This window comes from Anarhichas minor, unplaced genomic scaffold, assembly GCF_050575085.1.
Source record: "Anarhichas minor isolate MPS153535 unplaced genomic scaffold, ASM5057508v1 ptg000042l, whole genome shotgun sequence".
Taxonomy (NCBI): domain Eukaryota; kingdom Metazoa; phylum Chordata; class Actinopteri; order Perciformes; family Anarhichadidae; genus Anarhichas; species Anarhichas minor.
This window is the reverse complement of record NW_027466488.1, coordinates 10,601,500-10,628,151: the sequence shown is the minus strand read 5'-3', so window position 1 is coordinate 10,628,151 and position 26,652 is coordinate 10,601,500. Positions and strand designations below refer to the sequence as shown.

Genomic DNA, 26,652 nt, shown 5'->3' with positions numbered 1-26,652 from the left:
CATAGAAATTCTTGAGGGACATCACATGGTAAATCATACCAATACTCCCATCCCATAGCAGCACAATTCTCTGCTCCTAAATGGTCATCAGGTTGATTTTCTAGCCATTTTGTAAAGCTGCTTTCCTCTCCATCAGACCAGTTCCAGACATTAGAATCATCTTTGTCTCTTTGGAGACCAATCCAACAGAATCTGTTGTACTGGCATGGACTCTGTAGTGCATCAAAGTCATCACTATTTCGGAAAGTAGCCAGGTCAGTGTGGTGCTCCCTGCAGTACTTTTGGGCCGAAGACCAGGTCGATGGGACCGCCACGTGAACATACCTTCTGGGTTGGTAAGAGGCCTGCTCGAACAGAGGGAGGTTGAAGATGAAGAGGAAGAAGAAGAGACGGGTGGAGCTGCTCTTCGTCAACATGATTCCCCAGAGTTGCTCTACAAAAGATTTGACTTTCAGCATCAAGATCTCAACACTGTGTTCTCTGTTTAACGTTGCTGCTCAAATACCTTTTTTTTCTATGTGGGTTGTGCCAACTCAGTAAGGCACATTAAGTAAATCACTACCGCAGGTTTCCCAATGTAAGGAGGCTGGGACTCACTTGGACTGTCACTCCCCTGACGCCCTAAGTCAAACTGATCAATTAAATTGTCCACATTAACATGGATGGGATGGCATCAGAACACACGCAACACACAGGCTCATCCAGTGAAGGAAGCATTTAACTTGAACCAGAATGACCCTGTGATGTTGGGATATGATGCATTAACACGTCAGCAGCATTTCAATGGCATAGTTAGTGAAGATGGACAAATTTAATAATATATTTACTGGTTCATTTAACAGTGCTCATTAATAAGCTTTGCTGTAGTGAGGCAAAAGGCTCACAGGTGGAGTTGAATGTGTAAAACATTGTCAACTAACCACTGTATATTTCTGATATTTGTATATAAATAATAAATAAAGCAGTCAGTCAAATAATATACACTAAAGTAATCTTGAAGTATATGTGGCATAAAAAGTCAGTTGCACTGTACTTAAGAAAATGAACTGACACATGTTCCCTACTGCTCACAACATATTTTTGTGCGATTTGTTTAGGTAAATCAGAGAGCCAGGCAGAGCATCTCTTCCTTCTAGTCAAATAGGCCTAACATGCAAACTGCAAGTCACTGCCATCACAAGGTCGAACAGGACACATTCTCTTCCAGGTGTTGTATATTGCTATCTGGTCATCTTAATATGATCTTTTAGATCTTTTATGATCGTCATTTCCTGAAATGCACTCTTGCAGTGTATGCAAAATGCAGCATTTTCACAGGGTACATTACGTAGGAAGGAGTAATTCCTAATTTATACTTCTGCTTAATAGCTTGCGCAGAGCTTTAATCGCATAAAAACTGATAATTCTGATCACATGGGGGTTCAGGCTTTTTAGCACACTTAGAACCACTTAAACTAATTGAAGAAAGGTCAAATTTAATTGATATTCTGTTCATATTGTACACTTGATTTTAGAAGTATGCGCATAACAGCATAAATAAATTGCATTTAATTAAGAGTGAAATAATGAATAAAGAACGAAAGTGTCCCCAGTAGAATGAGGCATCTGTTTGGATGGAGAGGGGCCGATCAAAGTTGAGGTTCAGATGAACAGGGGGACTCTTTGAGATCCATGAATGTCCTATTCTCCTCTTCACCCCAGGCCAGGTTGGTTGTAATGATAACCGTGAGACAAAAGTGCAGCATTTTATTTTAATTTTAAACAAAAATACAATACCAGCCCACCAGGGCGAAAAACATCCCTGTCAACTGGTTTTATGCGCTGCTCTCTTGTTGCCTCCATTTCGTCCTGTTGTCCGAAAACTCTCCCTCTCACGATCCAAATGCTGAGAGAACTTTCCTGGATTTATGGTAAGACCTGACAGTTTGATCTTTTGCAAGATGTCCTCCATGTGAATGAGTGTTCTTGCCATGAGTTTCTGAAGATGACAGCATCACCCGGGTAAGCTGCTGAAATTGATTCTGTGCAAAAGAGAACTTTTTCTATCAAGGTTGGAGAAACCTGGTCTCTCTTGAGACAAGTGGGCCGTCGGAGGCATTCTCTGTAGACATGAAGTAATGCACAGAAGCATCTTTCTCAAGGAGAAATATGTTGGCCCCATTTGCCACAAGAGCAATTTGCACTCTCCTTTAGCTCTTGTTTTGGTCTCTACCAACACCTGAGGAAAATATTTGTGTCTTTAACTGCTGAATGCTCTACCATGTCCACAAGTTAGTCACTGACTGTCTGTCTGCTGTTTTGTGCAGAGTGCGTCATGTATAGTGGGGTTTTAAAGCTTTTTTTTTGCTGACAACGGCTGCCTTTTGCGGTGGAAAGCAACACTATGAGAGCTGTGAGAGTCAACTAAAATGATAAAGTTGTGGGCCGGTTAGCTAAATAATGAACCGAAACTCATTACAAGCTCTGTAAAGTCACAACGAGTTGCAGAGTCAGGTGATAATCTCTTTAGATCTATGTATATAAATTATAGCTGCTTTAAGTTTTAATAGTGCAATCAGATTTAGTAAGTCACTATTTCAACTAACAAGCTAGCTTTCAAGAATTTAGGACTTGTACTAAGTTCTTAAAAGCAAGCTTGATAGTTGAAATAGTATAAGGAGACTGCACTAAGGCACAGACTTAGTAATGGATTTACAAATAATCGGTGCCATTCATGGTGTGCTTTTACTCTCTCTTTCTTTTTGTCTCTTCTACCCAGCACCTATGTCCATTTTCATCTTTTTCATCTATCAGACTCTACATGAACTGCTTCGGAGAATGTGGGGAATCAGCTTTTCCCGACTCTGAACATGTGGTTCTACCTGATGTTAAGATTTGTCCCTCTTCTGAACTTGAGCCTGTCCCTCTCCTGATACTGGACCTGCTCCTGGGACCATGTCAGCACAATTACAGCCCACACAGGCCATCACACAGCCCAGATGGATAATCGGGCCTCACTGAATGCACTGAGATCTGTGCCTTTTTCAGAGCTTCCTATAGTGCACAGATGGGGAGCTTTTTTGTGTGACCTTCTTAATTCTGACGTTATGCGTCTTCCTGTCTACAGTGACAAAAAAGGGAGATATAGGACTCTCCAGCAGGATCGGAAACAGAACCCCACAGACCCACACGGCTTTCCTCTGGCTCCAGTGGGGTTCAGCCCGTTGAGCCATTTTTCTGATCATGTTCCTTGACCCGTACTCTGACTTCTGGTGACAGCAAGCAACAGAATTGTTCAAGATGAGAATCCCACCAACCTGTGGTTCTGCTTGGTTACTTCCACTTGTGGAAGAGTTCCCTTGGTGACAGATCTCCCAGGGGACCTTGTCCTGTTTGATGTCAAGTTCTGTGGGCTTCAGTCCGAAGACCTCTAAAATGATTTCACACTTGGTTAACAAGGCTGTGCAATAGATAGAATATATCATATTTTTCACAATGGAGAAAACTGAATCTCATAGTATTTGGCTTTGTCAATTGAAATCACAATAATGTGAAGTCCTTAAAACTGAAGACAGCATGAGAGAAGTATAATGCAGAAATTGTCATCACTTATATTATGAGTATGGTATCATTCCCATCTAGTACCAAGTGATAATTAAATAAAATTCCTAGCCTACTTAAATTACCATCATTCTCCAATCACATCACATGTCAAATGTTAAATATCCACCATGAAGTTAAAACACCGAAACTGCACCAATAAGGTACATTTATTGTTCTGTCTCAGCAAAAACATATTTTATTTAGGCTTTTTGGACAATGCATTCTGCCACTTAAACCTTGAGTGAGGCTGGTCTAACAGCCCACCGGGATGTGTTGTAGTGTTTCTGGTGTAGAGCACAGGAAGCATGTGAGCTCTTCTCCTTAACACCGTCTGAGATTATTGGGAGATGGTAAGCCTCTATGGTGAAGCTTGCTCTAAATGTCTCCATTCCCCAAAGCTCTTTCCAGGAGATCTTTTTCTTCTCTACTTCTCATCCATTGCCGTTGCCTTGCCAAAGCCACGGCTTTTGCGCACCTTGCTGCCTCCTCTTGTCTCCGTAGCTACCATTTATCTACACGTAGGTACAGGAATACCACATGACGGTCTGTTCCCTCCTTCTTGGCCACCTGGATCTGATGCCAGGTGGTACCAGCATGTTCCAGACAGACGGGGTGCCCTACTTCTCAGATTGGTGAGTCAATCAGATGCTTTCTTTCCAAGTATCCTGACGTCCACCACACTGAAGAAGATTGTTGTCTCTCGAGGAGGCTGACTGGAGAAATGGACTATCTCTGATGAGTCATTTTCCTTTGGGATCAGCATGCCTCCTGCTCTCCGCCATGATGTTGGCTTATGCCACAACACCATTATGAGCCTCCAGAGGAAACACAGGACGTATGGTGCATTTCTGTAGAGCCTCTGGGACTCTTTTGGGCTCTGGAACTGAGCAGGCCTTTGCTCTGTGCACAGATTTCTCCACCGCTCCATAGGCGGGCTGAGGTTTAATTGTTATTCTGGTGGCATGTCTGGTGGGAGGGTCATCTCTTCGTGGCATTGGTTGTCCGTGCAGGACATCTCCAAGGTTTTTCAAGGTCTGCCTTTGACACCATGAGACTTGCACTCTTCTCCTTCGTTCAGAAACGCTTCACAAAATGATAATTTTATGGGGAGTGGTTTTGGAGGGAGACCTGAAGAAACTGGCTGTGTTGCCAACTTGGCAATGTTCACGCTAGATTTAGGTTAGGATATTTTTTCAAATCTAGATTACTCTTCCTGGTTTTTCCAATGTTACCTACCCAAGCCTACCCTACCTAATATTTTTTGCTGCCTAACCCATAACCATAGGTTATTTAGCTGTAATCATGAACAAAATTTAACCATGTTGCCATGCTTTTTTTTACTATTTTCTAGAGATTAAAATATATAGAAATATACATTGTCATTGAACACTAAAGCCTTTAACGCATGCTTTTGTTGAATCGTGTTGCTAAAGCATACGTTTAAAGGTTTTAAATGTCTTTTTTGCACACTGAAGCCAGAAAATGCAAATAAACAGACAAATATAATACATTTTACGTTTATCAAACACAATATTCTGTTGTTTTCTCATTGAACTGGTACAAATTAATATAAAGTGAGCAGTTATTGGAGAGTTAATTGAATGGTACTATATATTTCTTTCATGGCCTGTATAAATCACCTTGTGTGCAGGTAGGTTGACTTGACACTTGCTGACTCCAGGAGTGTATTGTGATGTAAATGTGATAGGAAGGCTGGTCTTAACTGGTCTTAATGACATCTTTGCATTGCAAATGCTGTAAGTGTTGCGTTGTAGTGTGTGTGTATGAGGATGTCTTGAGTGACAGTGATAATGAGTTCATACAGGTACCAAAATGACAGCCTGCAGAGAAGGAAATGAAGAGAAAAAGAAGACTGCCGGTACTTTAATTTAGGAGACATGAGATGAACAGTGCTTCATTCTAAACAAAACATAACTTTGCCATTTCCTTGCTGAACTGCCTACATCTCTGTAGTTGCTGTTCAGCCAAACAAAGGAAATAGGAAAGGCAAATATATGCTTAGCATTAGAAATCATAAGGATATATTCAATTCGCATACATCCTTCAGAAATAAATAGTTTTTTTTTCTATTGACATGCAATTCATCACACTGAGTTCCAGATGATGTCAGCGAGTGAGCGGTGGGGGGGTCAGGCAACAAAAATAAAGCTCCCCTTAACACAGGCTGAACGTATATTTCTGTGATCTTCCAGCACTCATGTTGTGAAAATACAGTATGACACTAATGATAATGCTGGCTAGATAAAGCGGTTACTCATCCTCAACCCTCAGCCCCTCACCCCAGACTGCTTGGTCCAATTACGATGTCTGATGTTTCAAGGCAGCCACAGCACAGAGACGTCATCTTTGACTGAGGAGGGCGTAAGCCAGGAACAGCTCACGGCGTGTGCTGTGTCCAATCTTCTCAAACATCAGCAATGGGTTTTTGAAAAGAGCACGGGGCCTCCACTCCCACATGATCCTTGCAATACTGTTGCAAAAATGTAGACATTTTGAGAATCTCGTGAACAGGTGCCACATTGCTGCCACACTGCAGCACAGACGGCCCTCATGTGCGATATCACACACTTTTGCAATATCTCACTTTTGTAGGACATTTTTACTTGTTTGCAGATATTGGCTGCCCCAGGTATCTCTAATACCTAATTTGCCTTCGACTTAAAAATTCAAATCTTATAATCTTCTGTTGTTCAACGCACCTTACAGCGATGTGATATTTATTTTTTTCCTCTGCACAGCATACTTTAAAAGAGATAATTCTGCCTTGTGCAGACAGCGAGGCAAAAATGTTGTGAAGCTACTGGAGCTCACACAGAAACATCATGAAATAACACTCGGGGGGGGGGGGGGTCATTTTTAATCAAATACTTACTAGTCAAGTTTACATCTGTGAACAACAACGAACATCTCAGTAAGCAACCAATGTAGCCTTGAGTTTGGGCATTAGGTCCCATGCAATGAACCCAATGCTGGTTTAGCATCATTTCCATTTCTCATCAGCTAAGGCTAAGCAATAGCACCTGCTCTTGCCAGTTAGGAGAGTCTGAGTCTGTGTGATGAGTTGACAGAATGACTTCCAGCTTGAAAGCTGCAATTCATCTCAAGGCATAAAGCAAGCAAAGTTATGAGGATGTTTAGTAACGGTAACAGACTAACTGTTTCAGCGGTGTGGCCTTCGAGAAGATGACTTGTTGTTAACAAACACATTTAAGAAGAATGGAACCATGAAGCATGTGTAACATCTGATAACGATTTCTGGAATATTACAGAGAAATACCTGCAGGAGATAAAGTAAATCATCAGCCATCTTTTATGGAGTGGTCTTCTGGGGCAGCAGCATCTTGGCTGCTGGCAGGAAGAGACTTAGCAGACTGTTCAAGGAGGCCAGCTCCGTCTTGATATGCCCCCCCCCCCCGATCCGATCCAGGTGAAGAAGAGATACCGGAGGTCCTTCTGCTGTCACACTTCACAATCAACAGTGCTCCCAGTAACCAAAAACTGACAATTCATTCATGTGGAATATCATTATTTCATATGTGCACTAATATGAATTCAACCATTCAGTCTGTCTACTGGTATATGTAGTTTGTGACTGTTTACTTATTTATTATGTCTTGTTATTTTACTGATGTCTCTGTTGTTGCACCCTTTACTGCTGTAACACTGACAATTACCCCGCTGTGGGACTAATACAGGGTTCTCTCATCAGTAACATATTCTAAATCACTTTAAATCCCTGATCTTTTTTTAAAATCTGTATTTTCCCATGTAAAGCACTATGTAACTCTGTTTTGAAAGGGGCTGTATAAATAGATTTGTATAACTTAATATGCTAGACACCATTGCAATAACATTATAGAAATATGATGGAGGCTATACCAGAAAGAGAGCGAGCGATAAAGAAAATACCTTAAAGCCACCATAATGTGTATTGACGACAAGGGACAACTCGCAATATATCAATGTAAAATATCACAGGAAGATCACAGTGATATTTCTCTACGGATAAAACCACTATATTGAGCTATTAAATTGTCATCCCGGATTTATCAGGCCAACAAACGTGACAGCAGCCCACCACCAGCCTTTTGGTTGGCCGAGATGAGACGCGGTTGCATCTGAAGTGTGAGGACATTTCGGCACCGGCTAATTAATTGTATTAAGGCGGGCTGGCACATATGTTGGCGCTGACAGCCACGAGGTGAGAGGCGAGGGCTCGGCCTCTCCACTGGAAACCAGTGTGGGGTTTGAGCCGTCAGGCCGCTGCGCTCCAGAGACTCGCTCTGGCACTCGCCTAGATACACATCCACTCTGATTAATCGCCTGCTTCGCCCAGTGCATACATTTCATTATCAGCTTTAACTGGGCGAAAACAACAAGGATCAGGGCACTGAGCAGAGTTGTGACGAGAGGAAAGGTGAAAGGACAGCGGGGAGATATGAGTGGAATATATCGGGTGTGAGAAAGAGGTGGACTCTAATGGTCCTCGTCATTTTCCTCTTCGTCACGATGAATATTTGTCCTCCATCAACCAATCTATAAATACAACAAAAACATGTAGAATGAAACATGAGGAATTTTTGTTGACAAAATATCTTTTCACAGGTTTCTGTAGTTTCTAAGTAATGGTAGAGACACCAGCGTGATCCAAGACCCCTGTAAAGCACCCACCGATGTAGTCACTGCAGCTGCTCATGGTTAAGAGCCTAGCACAAGGGCGACTTGACAAAAGGTTTCGGGGAAGGTTGTGAAGCCTCCCAGCCTTCAAAAGACGGGTCTGCTGCATTCTGCAAAAGAAGAGTGGTTGAGACGAGGGGGCTCTACCCTCCACCACAGCACTGATGAAGGATGAACACTTGCTCGGGCTACATCCAAAGGTAATTCACCAAGATTCTCTTGTCCATCAGCTCTCTCATTGATTTTATGATTGTTTGTGTCCTTGCCTGACAAGAGCAAAAGCTCCTCCGACTTTGGTTGAAAGATATAAGAAAAACTCAAAGAGCATGGTGCAAACCATTCACACCGGTACAGACTTATATATTTCTTGTCAAGCCCGTTGGCAGATTCCAAATGGAGCAACACTGCCATCCCCTGGCAGCATACGTTCATTACTCGGACTCTTCGCCACACAGACGGCGCTGCAGAGGCACTGAATTTGCAGGAAAGAGCAGAGTTGTGCAGGCCTGGTATTCAGCCTTCAGAGCACAGAGCGGTGGAACTATAAATGAAATGGGTCAAGGAGATCTGGGCCATTATTGTCAAAGAGAACAATGAGCATAGACTTTGGAGTAATTGGGAGAAAAGGGTAAGCATTTGTCATGTAAGTTCAGACTGGGCTCTGTGCATACCTAATAGGGTTTCACACAATTTACAAAGGCATATTTGCTTTATTGCAGCCGGTGCCATATTAGCTATTCCCAAGTCTAATGAATATGTGTCACCCTTCAGCTGATTGGTAGAGACCGCAGACTGAAACAGTGAAGCTTTGAAGTAAGTTGTATCGTTACATTTTCACTTGTGCAACGGCAGTGATTTCATCTGTACCAATTAGTTTCAAAATACATTATCAATCAGTTATTTAAAAAAAAAAAAAAAAAGATTAATGTTATAGGCTCATTAAAACATCAAACTACACTCAATCAAACTTTGGCAAATATTTTAAAACATATTTAAAAAATGCAATCTTAAATTTAAATATTATTGTTAATGTACTTTAAAAAATGAAATAGTGATGAACAATCAACTTTAATTAAGTTACAAGTCGAAAGGCTATAGTCACAGCATGTGCATTTAGCTAAATGCTATCAGCATGCTAACACAGTCACAATGAAAATGCTAACAAGCTGTTTACCATCTAGGTTTGGCATGTTAGAATGTGAAGATGGGCATGTCATTAGTTTTTTAGGTTATAAACCAAAGTGCTGGACAAATTCAAATGTATCGCCCTCCATCCTGTTTCAAATATCATGGTCAACCATCTAATAGTTGTTAATGTCAAAGTGGTGGACCAGCCAACCAGCAGATCGTCATTGCCATCCCTAGAGCCATGTCACCAATGTGGCAACTATTTCGAACCCTGTTATTGATTTTCCTAAAAACATTTGTATCAGTGATAGACAATCAAGTTCACACAAGTCTAAAGAATGAAAGCAGAAACACGATATGCAGCTCCAGTTACATGAAGAGTTTGAGACGTATTGAAGTGGTATTACTGTCCTCTGGATGGTACCACTTCTCTGTGATCATCAGTGTGGGACAGTACACAGAAACTCCCTGTGATCCAGGAGTTCAGATAAGGTGAGGTAGAAAGAAGCAGACGACCGGAGACTGTCCCTCTGTGTCTGTCTCTGTTTGCCTCGCTATCTGCTGGACTGCCTGTCAATCGGTCTTTATTTATCGCTTTCTTTTACTAACTCTTTAACAGCCACACACACACAGTGCCTCCCTTTAGAGTAGATAACACTAAATTAAGACTCAATTTACCACTAGGTCTACGTTCCTACCCTCACCTATGGTCACGAACTCTGGGTCGTGACCGAAAGGGCAAGGTCGCGGCTACAAGCGGCCAAAATGAGTTTCCTCCGTAGGGTGGCCGGGCTCAGCCTTAGAGATAGGGTAAGGAGCTCGGTCATCAGGAGGGAACTTGGAGTCGAGCTGCTACTCCTTCGCGTCGAAAGGAGTCAGCTGAGGTGGTTCGGGCATCTAATTAGGATGCCTCCTGGACGCCTCCCACTGGAGGTTTTCCAGGCACGTCCAACTGGGAAGAGACCCCGTGGAAGACCCAGAACACGCTGGAGAGATTACATCTCCCAGCTGGCCTGGGAACGCCTCGGGATCCCCCAGAATGAGCTGGAACATGTTGCCGGTGAGAGGGAGGTCTGGGTCGGCCTGCTGCCACCGCGACCCGACCCCAGATAAGCGGTGGAAAATGGATGGATGGAAGACTAAATTAAGTAGGAGGTACTTGCTGAGGGATACCCAGAAACTGGACCCTGGCAAGCAGATCAGCCTTATTGGAGCAGCTTTTCTGGAGGCAGAAACAATCTTATATTTGATTTTTATTATTTCATCCATTTTACATATTCTATGTTTTGTATAGTATTCATGTCTTTTCTTATCCATTTCTTTTTGAAAGGGACCATGTACATTAATCAACACGAGAGATACCAGGACGTAAACTACATTAGCAAGGATTTCTGAGTGTGCAGTGTTAGCTTACTGCCCGGCCATCAACTGTAATATGTTTCCATGAAAGAGAGTAACCGGAAGCCCAATACGAGGTCAGTCCATCCAAAAAAATGCCTCGGAAATAAGCCGAGCGGCGGGCTGCCTTTGAGACCGGCCTTGAGGCTGCTGCTAATGCCGTACTTAATTCTCCATTCAATGGGCAGTATGCAGTACTGATTGAGTATGTAGTCTACAATCCTGAACTTCAGATAGGTATTGCTGACCAAATGAGCCACCATACTTTTTTCTAACTCTATACGGCCACACCTACTAATTCTAAAATTGAACGCAAGTGTTCGACATTTTGGAAAACACTTATTCACTCTCATAACTGTTTATAAAGTACGACGCTGTAGCCTTGGGACGGTTAGCTTAGCATAAAACAGCTCGTCAAATGTGACAGGCTGCCAACAGCCCCGTTTAAAGCTCACTAATTAACACGCTGTGTATCTTTTGTTTGAACTACAAAAAAACAAGATGTTTTGGTTTACAGGGGTCATAAGCCGAACCTTTTCTTGGAGGCTGTGACAGTGACTCCCTGTGTTAATTAGTGAGCTTTACAGATTATTATATCTAGACTCTGGGAAGAAGAAAAAAAAAAAAAAAAAAAAAGGAAGTGAATATGCATATTCCCCAAGTGTCATCTTATTCTTCTCTTTATTTCTTGAACCCCAGAGGTAATTAAAAGTGCATGAGCATTTAACATTAGTTTGTTTTCCAGTTGTCCCTGCTGGTTTAGAGGCCGTTCAGGTGACAGACCACACTAATACAACTCAAACCAGCTGGCACATCACTGCCTGCTATTAAAGCAGCTCACCCAGTTAGCTTTACAATCCAAGAGAAGGCGATGATGCGGCACCTTTGGCTTGCCACTGTCTTTTTTTCATTACGTGCCATTATAAACACAGATACAGCTGTGCGAACGTGCCGCTTCTGTCAGATCTGCAATCAGGTCCCATGCATCTGTGTGAGGTCCCTTTGGACCAGGAATAGCCCCCGGTGAGGTGCACACAGCCCAGCATGGCCACCGCCCCGCACTCCATCCTCCTCTCCTTCGTGCTGGCAAGCGGGATCCATTCTTCTGTGTCTGGGTCGAAGCGTTCGCCGAGGGAGGTCCGGCCTCCCACCAGGTTCAGGCTGCACTTCAGAGACACCCGGCACAACCCTTTTCTCTGCAGGGAGTTTTGACAATAACTGGGTTTCAATCCAAGCAGTTTTTATGCAAATATGAACGTATTGAGTTATAAAGGCAAAACTGGGAACAGCAGATTTCAGGCACTGTCTTTCTTCACGTACAATCAAGGTGCAGTTATTTCTTTAGTGCTTGTGATTATTTTTATCGCTGAGAAGTTAGTTTGTTGTTACAAGTTGTTTGTATACTCCACTGGTCGACCTCTGGATCTTGTTGTAGCTGCTCTTGAAGCCATAATTACCACCTGCTACATAGATGTTGTTTCCCAACACAGTCACAGAAGTGTTCCCCACACCTGTGAAAACGGACCGGATCATTATTCTGGTCAATTTATAGGAAAATCCAGTTCTAGAAGTGTTTCTTCTTTGATGACCTCCTGAAACCTGCAGTGTTTAGAGTAAGTCACTAAATTACGAAGGAAGAGACTAAGTGACTTTGGCAACCATATCTTACGGTAAAAGAACATGTGTACACAGAGGAACTATCATAGATCAATCTATGCATTTGTTCATGTGTAAGATTTCTTTCAGCCTCACTTAAATGACTGACCATTTTAAGATCGCCGCACATTGGGAAAATACTCAATGACGTGAAAAGATCAAAAAAATACTCCTCAGAAAAGTGTTTCTGCTTTCACTTTGTATTTGTTCTAAAAATTCCTTTTTTGACCCTCTGACCTGCCCGCTAGCAGCCTGCAGGCTTCTTTCTCCGGGGTAAGGCACGCGTGGAGCTGGGAGATCGCCAGCGTGCCGAGGCAGTTGTCTACATCCGGCAGACCCACCGGGAAGGCCCTCTTCACCGCTCCCAGCTGCAGCAGGTCAGCGGCCTGCAGCAGGTCAGCGGCCTTCAGCAAGCACTTCAGGTCCAGCTGGGTCATGGTGAGTCTGGAGGAGTAGATGTAGTCTACCAATGCTGACAAGACCTCCACTCCCACCACTGGCAGCCTGGGGGCAGAGGAGAAGAGGTTTTTGGTTTTTAAAGTCCCTTTATTTCACTATTGCAGAGAAAGCAGAAAACACTCTAAAACATCACTTGAAAAGCAAAAAAATGGGAAAAATAAATAAAATAAAGCATCAAAGAACAAATGAACAATCACAATATGTTCAGAAAGTCACCAGCACCCACCTGAAGGCCTGTATATTGACCACCGTCTGGTAGTAGGCGTGTTCAACCCTGAGTCGGAGCTTCAACAGTTCCTCCAGAACTTTCACCGGATCCTCACTACCAGCACCCCGAGCCTGGTTCTTCAGTGTCACGTGGACAGCCTTCATTTTTGTGCAGTATTTTGGACCGAAGATGAATAAAATTTAAGAAAAGTCCTCTCCAAGACCCTGAAACCATCTTTTTAAACGTTCAAAGAGAGCTGAGACACTTAACAAACAAGTGTTCCAGGGTCTCAGTCTGACAGCAGAAACAACACTCCTCCCCAATGTGTGGATCCAGGTGTGCTCGGTATCCGTTTATCGCTATAGCCACATGTACCACCCTCCACTGGAGAACTGCTGTCCGTTTTTCAACGGGCAGCTTGTACAAGCACCTCCAGCTGCCTTTCGGGGAAAACTCTGGGCCAAAGAACTTGCTCCACCTCGACTCCTTCAACCCTGCCAGAGAGCGCAAGTTCACAACCTTTATGCAGATTTCATGAATTGCTTTTTTCTCTGCCGCCTGAAATTTGTCCAGGTGAGGGGTTGTTAATGTCAGCAGCTTATTTCCTCCCCCCTGTCAGTCCCCCACAGCTGGGGCAATGAGCAGAGAGTGGGGGGGGGGGTGTACTCACTCTTCATCCCACTGGTCAGACAGAGTACAGTTTCCTGCAACTGCTCTCAGGTGTTGTGGCAGGGCGGCACAGACCTCCACTATTCTGTTGGTCAACCTGACAGATGTGATGTTGATGTTCTGCCTGAAGGTGACAGTGGATGATGCTGTTGACATCTTCACCAAATGTCCTAGTTTAGTGCAGCCGGCTTCTCTCAGACACATTCGCAGGCTGGCAGACTGCAGCGTTTGAGTCCTTATGAAGCTGTTTAAAAACAAAGGTTCCTCCAGCAGCCACACGCCCGGAGTCTCGTCAACTTCTCGTGAGGTGTGAAACAACTGTACAACAAACCCACCCAAGCCAAAAACCCATCACCAAGCTCAAAAGCCCTGAGTGCAGGAAACAGATAAGAGTGATCCACCCTGTCGAAAGCCTTCTCCTCATCCAGTGAGACAATACCAACATCTACATCGTGGAATTTACATACATCAAGCACATCACGAATGAGAAAAATGTTGTCCATAACAGTTCTATCCGGGATACAGTAAATTTGGTCGCCATTTACAATTACTTCAAAGTAGTCTCTTCTGTTGGATAAGGCTCTGGAGAGTACCTTATAGTCAGTACAAAGCAGGGCCACTGGTCTCCAGTTTGCCCTTCTTGGGCAGCAGGGAGAGTACTGCCCGCTGGCATGAAACAGGAAGTGATCCTGTTTTAGAACATTCCAACAAAACACAATGCAAGTCAGAACCGATAATATTCCAGAACTGCTTAAAGAAAATAGAGTGGCCGTCGATTCCCGGAGCCCTTCCTGAAGCCATCTGGTTCACTGCAGCCGTCAGCTCCTCCAGCGTCAGCTCTCCGTCCAGCGTAGACCGAGCTGGGGAAGACCCTCCAGGAGCTCCTTACGGCTCTCTGTACAGCATTGCTCTTCCCCAAAAAGAGCAGCGTAGAAACCCACGGCATGGGTCCTCAGCTCCCTCTGGTCGGTGTTATCCTGCCTCCTGGGAGCTTCAGACAGGTCATCCGCTTCCTCTGCGCCACCGAAATAAGCAGTGGAAAATCCTGTGTGACACAAGATCATGTTAAACTGTTTACTTAGTTTTTTTTACTTTCCTGTGTTTCTTTAGACGGCAGTGCTTTCGTTCATCTAAAAGATCAAAACCCACCTGTCTCTGCACCACCCCAACAGATCGTATGAACTCAATGTCACTGAAATATTCACTCACTTTTGCAGATATTTTGTTACATCCAAAATAGTTTATTTCCTCTAATGACTACAGATCAATGCACGTTTTAGAATTAGATGCAGTATCTGATTCACTCTCATACTCCATGTCTCCTCCTTCATAAGACAGCTGGCTGTTGGACAGAGCCCCTACACTCCGTCCTTCATCTAAGGATATGGTGTGATCTCCACCTGCAGCTGCCTCTTCACAAAGTGTGCAGACTGTGGTGATGCTTTGGTACCAGATGTAGTGAGGTCCTGCGCAACCACAGAAGCCTGCTGGTTGTAAGACTGGCCCTGATCCTCCTTGTCGATATTGTTATCAGAAGAAGAAGCGGCGCCGGCCGCACTGCCGCCAGCCGCGGCCCCACCATCGGGAAGGGCCACCACGCCTCCCTGCTGCTTGTGCAGACATGCGAAGCGTTTGTGTCCTACCTCTCCACACTCAAAACATTTGATTTGTCCCGAGCTAGGGTACACCATGTAGGACCCATCCCTGTGTTTAACCCTGAATGACACCTCCAGTGTTTGTGTAGGTGACTCCAGGAACATGAAAACCTGCCGTCTAAGAGATAGCACAGTTTTAAATCCGCTGGCAAACTTTCCAAATCTGCGCAGTTCATTTTCTAACAGCTCGTTCGTTATAAATGGCGGAACACCGGACACGGTGATAAATACGCCACCATCAGGTTGTGGACATAAGCCTTGCTCGTCACGAACACAACCACAGCTTTATTCATCCTAGATGCAAAGGAAAGTTTGTCATGTCCCACCTGTTCTCCAACAGTTTAATCTTACCCAGTCATCATGCCCATCTTTCTTTGTCCCTGGACTTTGGCATGCATTCCCGCATGCTCTGCATAGTTCTGTCAAGTTTTCTAACACATTACACAAGTGCAATTACTTTCTCAATGACATCTAAATGCGTATGACAAAACATTAACAGAAAAGACAAACCTGAGTCAGTCACCAGTCTACAAGCTATTTCTCTCCTCAACTGAGTAATAGCAGCCTCATCCGTAGACAAATCTATCAGCCCACCGGTTAAAATAAGCACTGCAAACTACACAAGATATGTTTAATCAGTAACATATTCAACAGTTGCACTCTTACCTTGCAGAGAAGTGGCCCACAGGATGTTGAGTCCTGCTGTTTTGGATGGCTTATTGTAGAACAAGTCCACCCAGATATATATGGATATTTGTATGTCTCATGAAAGCTCTGTTGAATAGAAAAATATAGTTTCTATTTGTAAGCAAGAACATTTTATGACATTTTAACCACTGATTTGTAACTTGCCTTGCCATATCCTTGCATTTATTTAGGTGATCTGGAGTTTCACCTAAAGAATCAAGGTAAAGCACCCGCTTCTCCTTTGGATAAATGACCTTCACAATACATTCAAATTCATGTAAAGAGGAATAATTATCACATTCAATCATCATGCTAGATTACCACACAAGAGTCTGGACACTCCTACACATGGTTATACAATTGTCTTTATGGTAGTGTACGTATTCTCACCACAAGTGTCCAGTGCCGTTTGTCACAAACTGGTCCTATGAGGACTTCGAAGGCCACGGGGTCAAGCTGAAAACATACATAATGAATGAAAATGCTGCTTGCATCTATAATCGTGTCTAAACAGATTTCGAAAATGATTACCTTTTTGAATCCTCTGAATGATCCTTGCCACATCGCACTCATTTGGAAGGAGTCAACCAGACATCAGTGTCTCTCCGTTTCCTCTCGTCTCTTCACAATTATTGCAAAACCTTAACAACTGTGGGGTGTTACATTTTTTTGGCATGAAAAATGAAAGACTGCATGCTTTTACTGTCTGTACCTCACTCTCCAGCTCCCTTCTGGGGGCCACATTTTGTCAGTCTGTGGCCAAAATCTTGTAGGGCCCCACAGCACACCTTTACGTTTCCCCGCCCAGATGTCAGCGATTACTGAGATTAGAAGACAGTTGTTTACCAAGGCCTCATTTGTGATTTGATGCAGTATCAAGTTCCAAAACGTCACTGAAGCTGTCATTATATTGAAAGTGTATTGACATTTATACTTACATTCCTCTGGGGAGGTGGGTACAATCCATGACTGGAGATCAAAGAGTCTGATTTTGGACTGACTATGATTGGGGAACCCCAAAACACCTCAAGGGGCTGGGCTGCAGTGCTGGAGGAGAAGTGGCTGTGGCGGCAACCCATTTTGCAGGTGTTCGCATTTCTGGTTCCAAGTATTTTTTGAGATGGTTGATGGTTTCCTTTTAGGATCATCAGGTCAGCACTTTTTCCATCCACGTTTGTGACAGTGTATGGACCCAATAAGTCTGCCTCTAGCTCACCCCCTTTTTCCTTGTTATTGCCGAATATTTTTTCGCACCTTTTCCTGGCCTTCTGCAATATTTGCCTCCACTTTATTGTACACATCTTTGAGTTATTTGGTGTGGATGCAAACGTCCTCATTTTTTGACAGTGCAATGATGTGTTCCTCAGATCTCTGTAACATTGGTGTAGAAAAATAAAGACAAGTACACATTATAGCAGAGAGCGAGAGAGCTAGATAGCTAGATAGATATATATGGCTGCCAAGCAGCTTATAGTGCTGGAAAAGGCCATCATACCTGCCACTCATCTGGAATTTCAGACGGGTAACGGGTCTCCCTCCCATACATTAGATAATATGGGGAGTATTTTGTTAGCTGTTTTTTGTTCGTAGGCCAAATACAGTTGACTGTATACATTTGTCCCAGTCACTGGGGTGGTCCTGCACCTTTTTTTCCAAAGCTCTGAAATTGAAAAAAAAGTTTTATTTGAATATATTTTGTAGAAAAGTCTTATTTTTACCCTTGAATGGTGCCATTAAGCTTTTCCACCAAGCTGTTTGAGGGTGGTAGGGAGCACAGAGGCTTCTGGCAATGCCAAGCTTGTCACACAACCCTAGGTTTATCTTGACGATGCATAAAAAGAAAAATATTTTCATTACAATGGGGCTTTTTCCATTGTTGATGCGACAAAAAAAAAAAAAAAAAAAAAAAAAAAAAAAAAAAAAAAAAAAAAAAACAGTAATATCATTCGTCTCAGAATTCAACTAACTTTGTTAACAAATTCTTTGCTGCGGTCGGGCAGGATACACTTTGGAGCGCCGTACTTATAAAAAAAATTCATTATGCATGGTGTGACTTCTTCTGCTCCCTTTGTTCTTAAAGGGTATACTTCTAACCACTTTGTAAAGTAGTCCACCATCACACATATACAGTATATACGTAATCATTGTTGGTGCATTTGAGCTTGAAAACTAGATCCATTCCGACTAGTTCAAAGGGCTCTGTCACCTTAGGATGCAAACCAAAGCTTAACGCCAACAAGACTTCCATACAACATGTTGAATTGAATCTTTATTCACCTCTATGGGTTTGTACTGAATTTCTCTTTTATGGAGGTCCTCTTTTTTTGGCAGGTATCACATTGGGCAATCTAACAAAGTGAAACAATTGACAACACTCTTCTATTGAATATGTAAATATTACCATAAGCTCCCCAGAAATATGGAGCAATAAAACACTCACCCATTTTTGAATGTCGGCCAAATTCATACCAGGCCAGTAGTGTGAAACTCCACAAAAATGTTACTTGCTTCTTGAAGAGTTACCACTACCTTAGCAAGATGACACCGCTGCTCATCTTTCTTTCTGTGGCACTGGTAATAAAGTTCCCCATCTAGGGATTACATTGCTGTCACGGGGCATGATGGAGGACTCAACCGCAGACCAGAAGTAGAGTGAAGTGGGAATTTAACGAACACTTAAATCAGAACATGAACACTTACAAGAACACACAGGGAATCCAGGGACGAGACAAGAGACGAGGGGGCAAATCCAGAAGGACGAGGCAGGGCAGGCAGACGTGGGAAACCGGGACCAGGACAAGACAAACGGTCGGGTAGAACACAAACAATGACCTGGCAGTGAGTGACTGAGAGACAGGGGTTTATAAAGTGGCTTGAACAGGTGAGGGGAGTTGTGCTGATGAGGAGGGAGTGCTTGATTAGAGGCAGGTGAAGGGAGTTAGGCTGATGCTGAGGGAGTGACTGACAGGTAGAGTGAGGAGGGTGAAGCTACACAAAGACACAGAACACACAAGGCAAAGCCTGATTGTGACAATTGCATAAACATTTGAAATTACATTTAAAAATTTGGTTAGGAAAAGATCCCATGCTGTTGTGTGGTTTGCCTTACTTATCACTTGGTAACTCTTCGTTTAAGAAAGTATCGCTCATTTTTGTTGAAATCTGTCAAATAGTTATTGTTTATCTTGATTGAACTCAAGCAATTTGTTCACCGTCCGAGGGTCCATCGGTACTGTCTTTTTTTTTTTCCAGCTTTACGAAATGTATTTCTACTGAGCAAATGTCGTAGTAACTGCCCCATTTTCCTTTTACACTGATGTTGGTAATTAACGTGATTGTTTGATCCTGATTTAGCACGGTGTATTTTCGTTTTTTACATCTGTGAAGCACTTTTTTTTTTTACACAACACAAGATTACACAACTAATATGTAAATACAGTTTATCATCAATATTTTTTATATTATTATAGTCTGAATATAATTTAGAAAACCCTGGGCGTGAACATTATACACTCGCTTATACAATCGTAATCCACGCAATGGATATGAGATGTGGCTTTTAGATCTCCAGCAATATGTTTGTGAATGTGTGACGAATCTGGCGACGGAGGCAGAAAACAGCTGCTGCTGTGAACACAACACAGGCACGGAAGGGAAACCAGTAGGTTCGAGAACCAGTAGGGACGTAACACCGGATTGACGGGCGTGGACGCCATCCTTCCGAACAACGCTAAACAAACCACTAATCGCACGTTCTGCTACCAATACATGAACTGCTTTGTATCTTACCTGATCATGTGCAGAGACAGAAGAACAGAGGAAAAACCCAAAGCAGTGAAAATACAATCAAAGCTCCGCGCCACTCTCACGTTCACCACGCACACTCAATGGCACAATCTCCACCTTTACTGACTCACGGATTTTAAGGCGCGCTCCCGCGAAATCCGTGAGATGTTTAGGGCTGTCCCACTGTCAAATCATCGAGTGTTTGAGGCTCTCTGGCAGACATGTTGAGGCCTTTATGAACCCCTTGATTTTGTCATTGAATCTGTTTTGACAAAAACGAGTAAATGGATTATATGAAGTTACCTCTCATCTTGAGAGGAAAGAGCCAGGAAGACGTTCAAATCAGGGAGTACAAAGTATAAAATAAATACCCACAATTATACATCATATTTTTTGTCGTTTTCATGGTAACGTGATATGTTGCAGTAAAGTGCTGTCCCATTCGTATTCAAACCATTCAAGCACTCATAGTCTCTCACACTCAACCACTTACCAGGTGACGTCAGTAAGTCCCTGAGGGTTCAGGGTTTGAGGCTGTAGGGGGGACATTGGGCCATACTCACACCCAACCGGAAACAGAAACGAGAGGAGAGGAGAGGAAGAGTTATGAAGTGTGGAAAATGCCAGATTACCACGATTTGAAGGAGCCTACCTTTTCCTCACAGCCAGACCAACAATTATTATAGAAGAATACCAAGTCAAGGTTTAAGAAAGCTGTAACCACGCCCAACAGTGATGTCACGGCGGCCTGGAGTACACCTGTACTTCACTGTAGTGGGGTGAAAAGTTAAGCCACTGGAGGTCACCAAAGAAATGTTTTTTTGGTGGGTGTTAAGTTACTCTTTTATCAAATGTAATGTGGAAACTGGAAGCCTCTACTCCAAATTCACGGAATGGACTTTACAATTAAGTACCAGTGTGGTGGCCCGTTCTTGATTCCTCTTCCTCTGTACTGAGCCACGTTACGGGGCTCTGTTTCTGACTCACACGTTGAACCATCTAAATAATGACTCTTGCAGACACTGCTTTCTTTGCCGTCACTTGATTGATTTTATTTTCTCTTTTGACAAATTGAACAGCAAAATATAATCTGTTAAGCGTGAGGTCAAAGACTGTCCCGATGCCCCGTTCCACACAAAGGAAAACCAACACTCGAGACTCAGTCCCACCCCTTCCTCTTATGCCAGCTGATCCTCATCTGGTTAATCACGGAAGTTCCTAAAGAAAAGTAATTATACAGAATCCAAAATGTAACCTTCGTTCATAAATTAAAGGAGTCACACAAATATATTAGCAAAAATGAGAAATTATGATTTGTAATCAAAACTAAAAATATGGCTCTAACAGCCAGTGTATATGTATATATATGTATATATATATATACAGTTGTGTGAAAAAGTGTTTGCCCCCTTCCTGATTTCTTATTTTTTTGCATGTTTGTCACACTTAAATGTTTCAGATCATCAAACAAATTTAAATATTAGACAAAGATAACACAAGTAAACACAAAATGCAGTTTTTAAATGAAGGTTTTTATTATTAAGGGGAAAACAAATCCAAACCTACATGGCCCTGTGTGAAAAAGTGATTGCCCCCCCCTGTTAAAACATAAATTAACTGTGGTTTATCACATCTTTGGAAAGCTGAGTTCAATTTCTCTAGCCACACCCAGGCCTGATTACTGCCACACCTGTTCTCAATCAAGAAATCACTTAAATAGGACCTGCCTGACAAAGTGAGGTAGACCAAAAGATCCTCAAAAGCTAGACATCATGCTGCGATCCAAAGAAATTCAGGAACAAATGAGAAACAAAGTAATTGAGATCTATCAGTCTGGAAAAGGTTACAAAGCCATTTCTAAAGCTTTGGGACTCCAGCGAACCACAGTGAGAGCCATTATCCACAAATGGCGAAAACATGGAACAGTGGTGAACCTTCCCAGGAGTGGCCGGCCGACCAAAATTACCCCAAGAGCGCAGCGACGACTCATCCAAGAGGTCACAAAAGACCCCAGAACAACATCCAAAGAACTGCAGGCCTCACTTGCCTCAATTAAGGTCAGTGTTCATGACGCCACCATAAGAAAGAGACTGGGCAAAAATGGCCTGCATGGCAGAGTTCCAAGACGAAAACCACTGCTGAGCAAAAAGAACATAAAGGCTCGTCTCAGTTTTGCCAGAAAACATCTTGATGATCCCCAAGACTTTTGGGAAAATACTCTGTGGACTGACGAGACAAAAGTTGAACTTTTTGGAAGGTGTATGTCCCATTACAGCTGGCGTAAAAGTAACACGGCATTTCAGAAAAGGAACATCATACCAACAGTAAAATATGGTGGTGGTAGTGTGATGGTCTGGGGCTGTTTTGCTGCTTCAGGACCTGGAAGACTTGCTGTGGTAAATGGAACCATGAATTCTGCTGTCTACCAAACAATCCTGAAGGAGAATGTCCGGCCATCTGTTCGTGACCTCAAGCTGAAGCGCACTTGGGTTCTGCAGCAGGACAATGATCCAAAACACACCAGCAAGTCCACCTCTGAATGGCTTAAGAAAAACAAAATGAAGACTTTGGAGTGGCCTAGTCAAAGTCCCGACCTGAATCCGATTGAGATGCTGTGGCATGACCTTAAAAAGGCGGTTCATGCTCGAAAACCCTCCAATGTGGCTGAATTACAACAATTCTGCAAAGATGAGTGGGCCAAAATTCCTCTACAGCGCTGTAAAAGACTCATTGCCAGTTATCGCAAACGCTTGATTGCAGTTGTTGCTGCTAAGGGTGGCCCAACCAGTTATTAGGTTTAGGGGGCAATCACTTTTTCACACAGGGCCATGTAGGTTTGGATTTTTTTTCCCCCTTAATAATAAAAACCTTCATTTAAAAACTGCATTTTGTGTTTACTTGTGTTATCTTTGTCTAATATTTAAATTTGTTTGATGATCTGAAACATTTAAGTGTGACAAACATGCAAAAAAATAAGAAATCAGGAAGGGGGCAAACACTTTTTCACACAACTGTATGTATGTATGTATGTATGTATGTATATATATATATATATATATATATATATATATATATACACACACACACAAGTGCAGCTCACATACCATTTACACTCCCTATAGGCCAAAGTCTGAGATACAACATATACTGTATTTAGTTAATATTTTAGATAGTGTCCTTCAGTATTTGTAATATCTGTTAGTTCCCCCCATATACTGTTTGTGTGATTACTTATCCGTCAATAAATGAAAAATATAAGCAGACAGGTGACAACTCACTTATTGATATTATTATTGTACATATCTTTCGGCATTGCCTCCGTCACCTTCTGTATGTTAGAGGTGGCACTTTTCACACTTCATAAAGAGTGTGAGGACAGAGAGTGAGGACGAAGCAAGGGAAGAGTATCATCTTGTTTTGACGGCACAAGTCGTGTGACACTGTGGTCAGTTTGTAAAGGTTACGAAGAACGCTTGAGGGTTCTGCAACAGTAATTTGATCATGGGGGACTTCATGATCCATCTCCACTGTCAACTATTACCATTTTGGTCACGCAGAACACAAGACCCTGGCAAAACACGTTTCGGTGGATTTCGTGATCGTTTATTTTTTTACAGTCATTTTAGCAGACGCTTTTATCCAAAGCAACTTACAATTCAGATTCTATCACATTTCTACACCGTAGGCACAGCTACGGGAGCAATTTTGGGGTTAAGTGTCTTGCTCAAGGACACATCGACATGCGACTAGCAGAGCCAGAGCCGGGGTTTGAACCGCCGACCCTCTGATTGAAAGACGGCCCTGCTATCCCCTTAGCCACAGTCGCCCCCAGTCGTTTATTCATCCCTCGACGAAACTTGTCTCCTATTCTCTCCTCCCTCCTCCTGTGCAGGGAGGTCAGAGGTGAGGGAGAGCCCGACTACAGCTCCGTTGGGCTTGAATGTCCATCTAAAAGCCAGTACAGCTCAGGAACTTGAACCGAGGTTGTCCACTTGACTGACTTGCCATTTTAAATCATGTATGTCTTCCAACTAAATGTCGACAAGGAGTTGTCGATGCTGTAAGCCATAACACGAATCTCCTGCTAGCTGTTGTTATAATTTTGGCATGATTAATATTTCTTGTTCATACACTTAACATTGCCCTAAGTGCTTTTTAGTCAGTCGTCCTCATGCATTTGCATACAGGAATGTCGTCCTTCAGTATTAATTATTGCTTTCACAATGAGACAAGGCAGACGCTGGACTGGTCCTTGATTAGGTTGATGCTGATGCTCAAGGTGGGTCAGTGCTGATTGCCTGCAGATGGCAGTGGGGCATCGAACATGAGTGCTTCACTGTCATTAATTGGCACGATCCATCCACGGTGAGTCCTCCCTTTCTATCTCATTCTCGTGCATACCCGACGAGGCTGTCCTCTCCCTTGTGAGCGTGAAGACCCTGAAGTATGAACTGCGTGCACAGAGCGCCTTCTTGTGGCGGCGTAGGATCTGGCCTTCAGAGGGCTGCAGGGCGATATCTGAGAAGAGGCCTTCAGAGTAAGAGTAGAAGCCTCTCAGGGTGTCCAGCACCTCCTCAGGGTGGCTCACATCCTGGGAATCGTACACGTAGAGGTCCTGGGGTCCTCTGGGTGACGCGCTTGTAGTCTGTCTGTGCATTACAAAGTTTTGACACAGTGGCATGTCAGATATTTATTTGTCAGTTTGATCATGAGGAATACATTTTAAAGCTGCATTTGTTCTGCATGTAAGTTGTAACGAGGACGTCTCTGGGGTTCTCTATGATGAAATGTATCAGAAAAGAGGAATGTAAGTTGTTGTGGTGGCCCCGAGGTCTCTTACCCCATTCTTCAGTTTGGTTTGCAAATGAGACAGTTGCCCGCTGAAATCAAGGACTGCTCCTTTAAATATTTATCATCACATCCATGCATAATAAATGGTGTTATGGTGATATAATACATGCATCGTTTGTGGTGTTAAATTATGGTGTTGAGTTTCTCCTATAGATCTGGTTTCCCTCGAACATCTCTTAAATTATGAACACATGGGAAAAACATAAGATCATTAATAAATTATTGATGAGCCCAGTGACGCAAAATTACAATGCTGCTTCTTGTATTATAATTTGTAACTCATTGATCATGAACTTTGTAGGAAAATACATTCTGGAATTAAGTGAGAGAAAGTTTTCCTCAATGTGAATGGTCAATGACCATGACATGCCTGATCAACATAGTCCACCATTAAAGTTGAAATGGTTTTCAAAATAATTTGCTCAGATAGCTATTTAAATGCTTTTTCAGTGGAGAATAATCGGGACAGAATTCTGAGAGTTATTGTTCAGAGTCATGGCTTTTAATTCTGGTGATGTCACTCTGCCTTTAGTAGAAAAGCACTGCACACATGATCATCCGTGAGGCCACTGTTTAGCAAGCCAGAATAACTCCTGGTCGTGACTTTCAAAATAAAATGCTTGTTTGATTGTTGCACTTATTCCTCCTGGAACATAAGCTTTAGTCACATCTAGATGTAAAGAATAAGCTGATGATTTCATCTATACCGGTGGTGTTAATTGACTTTATTTCAAGTAGATATATTTACGTAACATATTGTCTACTTAGGACGATTTGAAGCCTACTTTAACAACAATGGGTCTAGAATGAGATTGGGAATCAGCTTTATCTATGAACTTTTCCTGTTGCTTTAGTAGTTTTAAATCTGTTTTTCTTTTTTCAGTTTTGTCAGTAAATCATGGAAAATGTCCATCACAATTTTCATCAGTCCAAGGTGACATCCTTAATGTAGCTAATCGATTAACCAACAAAGTGTTGCAGCTCTACACACAGCTGCAAGCAGACAAATATGAAAGTATTACAACTGTGGGGCTCCTCACCAACAGACCTCAAAATGAATCATGAACAGGATCATTATACACCTCAGGTTAAAACAGCCTTGAAATAAAAACATGGACGCCCATTAGTGAAAGGTTTCAAGGACTGCACAATAATGACAGACTTTAGGTGGGCTCACAATACACCCAGGAGGGTCATCACAAGCACTGTACATTCTGCTTTTGTAAGCCTGGCTGTTCTTGATTTCCTGCACTCAGCTTGTGTTTTTGCCCACAGCTCCTGAGATATAAATGTTTTTCATTTTTTTATTATATAATACAATACATCCTTAACATATCTTGTAGCTGCATTGCATGCTGGTTTATTGAGGCTACTACTAGATAGACAGACAGACAGACTGATACTGCCTTACCTACAGTAGCCATAGATAAACAACTGATAATATGATGGAGTAAAATCTCCGGTCATCCACAGACCCCAGCTGTTTCCGAGCCCTCTCTCCGGCCTAAACACCAAACTTTCGGAGTAAACTAGTCCGAACTTCCAGGACTTGTATCCCAGTTTGACAGCCTCACTGTTGAGCATGGCTGCTACTTATGCAACTAAGCATCTTCCTTTAATACAGCGAGCCTCATCTAAAGCTGCTTCCCACTGAAGAGCGATCCAGAAAGTAAACAAAGCCTGCTGCGTCTTGGATCATAATACCAGGTTAGATCTTAGGAAGAGCTGTCTCTGTGAGTTGTTGGCCTGCATCCCTCTCCAAATCCGTCTTCAAATCCCCCTCCATTTGTGCCAATCCACTGATGCTTTTCCTCTGACAGCCTTGGGAAGAAATATATACTTGCATCTTTAGAGGATGTATCTGCACATCTGAAA

At 42.8% G+C, this 26,652-nt stretch overlaps 1 protein-coding gene and 1 long non-coding RNA gene across 2 annotated transcripts; both read right to left on the bottom strand.

The window, feature by feature from the left end:
* Positions 1 to 10,775: 10,775 nt before the first annotated feature.
* On the bottom strand, positions 10,776 to 16,141 carry LOC142970001 (kelch-like protein 23). Its single transcript, XM_076110143.1, has 4 exons — positions 16,120 to 16,141; positions 15,805 to 15,884; positions 13,148 to 14,843; positions 10,776 to 12,966 (listed from the first exon to the last, which is right to left on the bottom strand). Exons 3-4 carry the CDS (start codon positions 13,291 to 13,293, stop codon positions 12,672 to 12,674), a joined length of 441 nt encoding a protein of 146 aa, XP_075966258.1. The 5' UTR covers positions 13,294 to 14,843; positions 15,805 to 15,884; positions 16,120 to 16,141; the 3' UTR covers positions 10,776 to 12,671.
* Positions 16,142 to 16,532: 391 nt separating this feature from the next.
* LOC142970047 (uncharacterized) lies at positions 16,533 to 18,583 on the bottom strand. Its single transcript, XR_012959160.1, has 4 exons — positions 17,636 to 18,583; positions 17,079 to 17,511; positions 16,672 to 16,961; positions 16,533 to 16,596 (listed from the first exon to the last, which is right to left on the bottom strand). It is a non-coding gene; the product is annotated as an uncharacterized LOC142970047 (long non-coding RNA).
* Between the last annotated feature and the right edge of the window lie 8,069 nt (positions 18,584 to 26,652).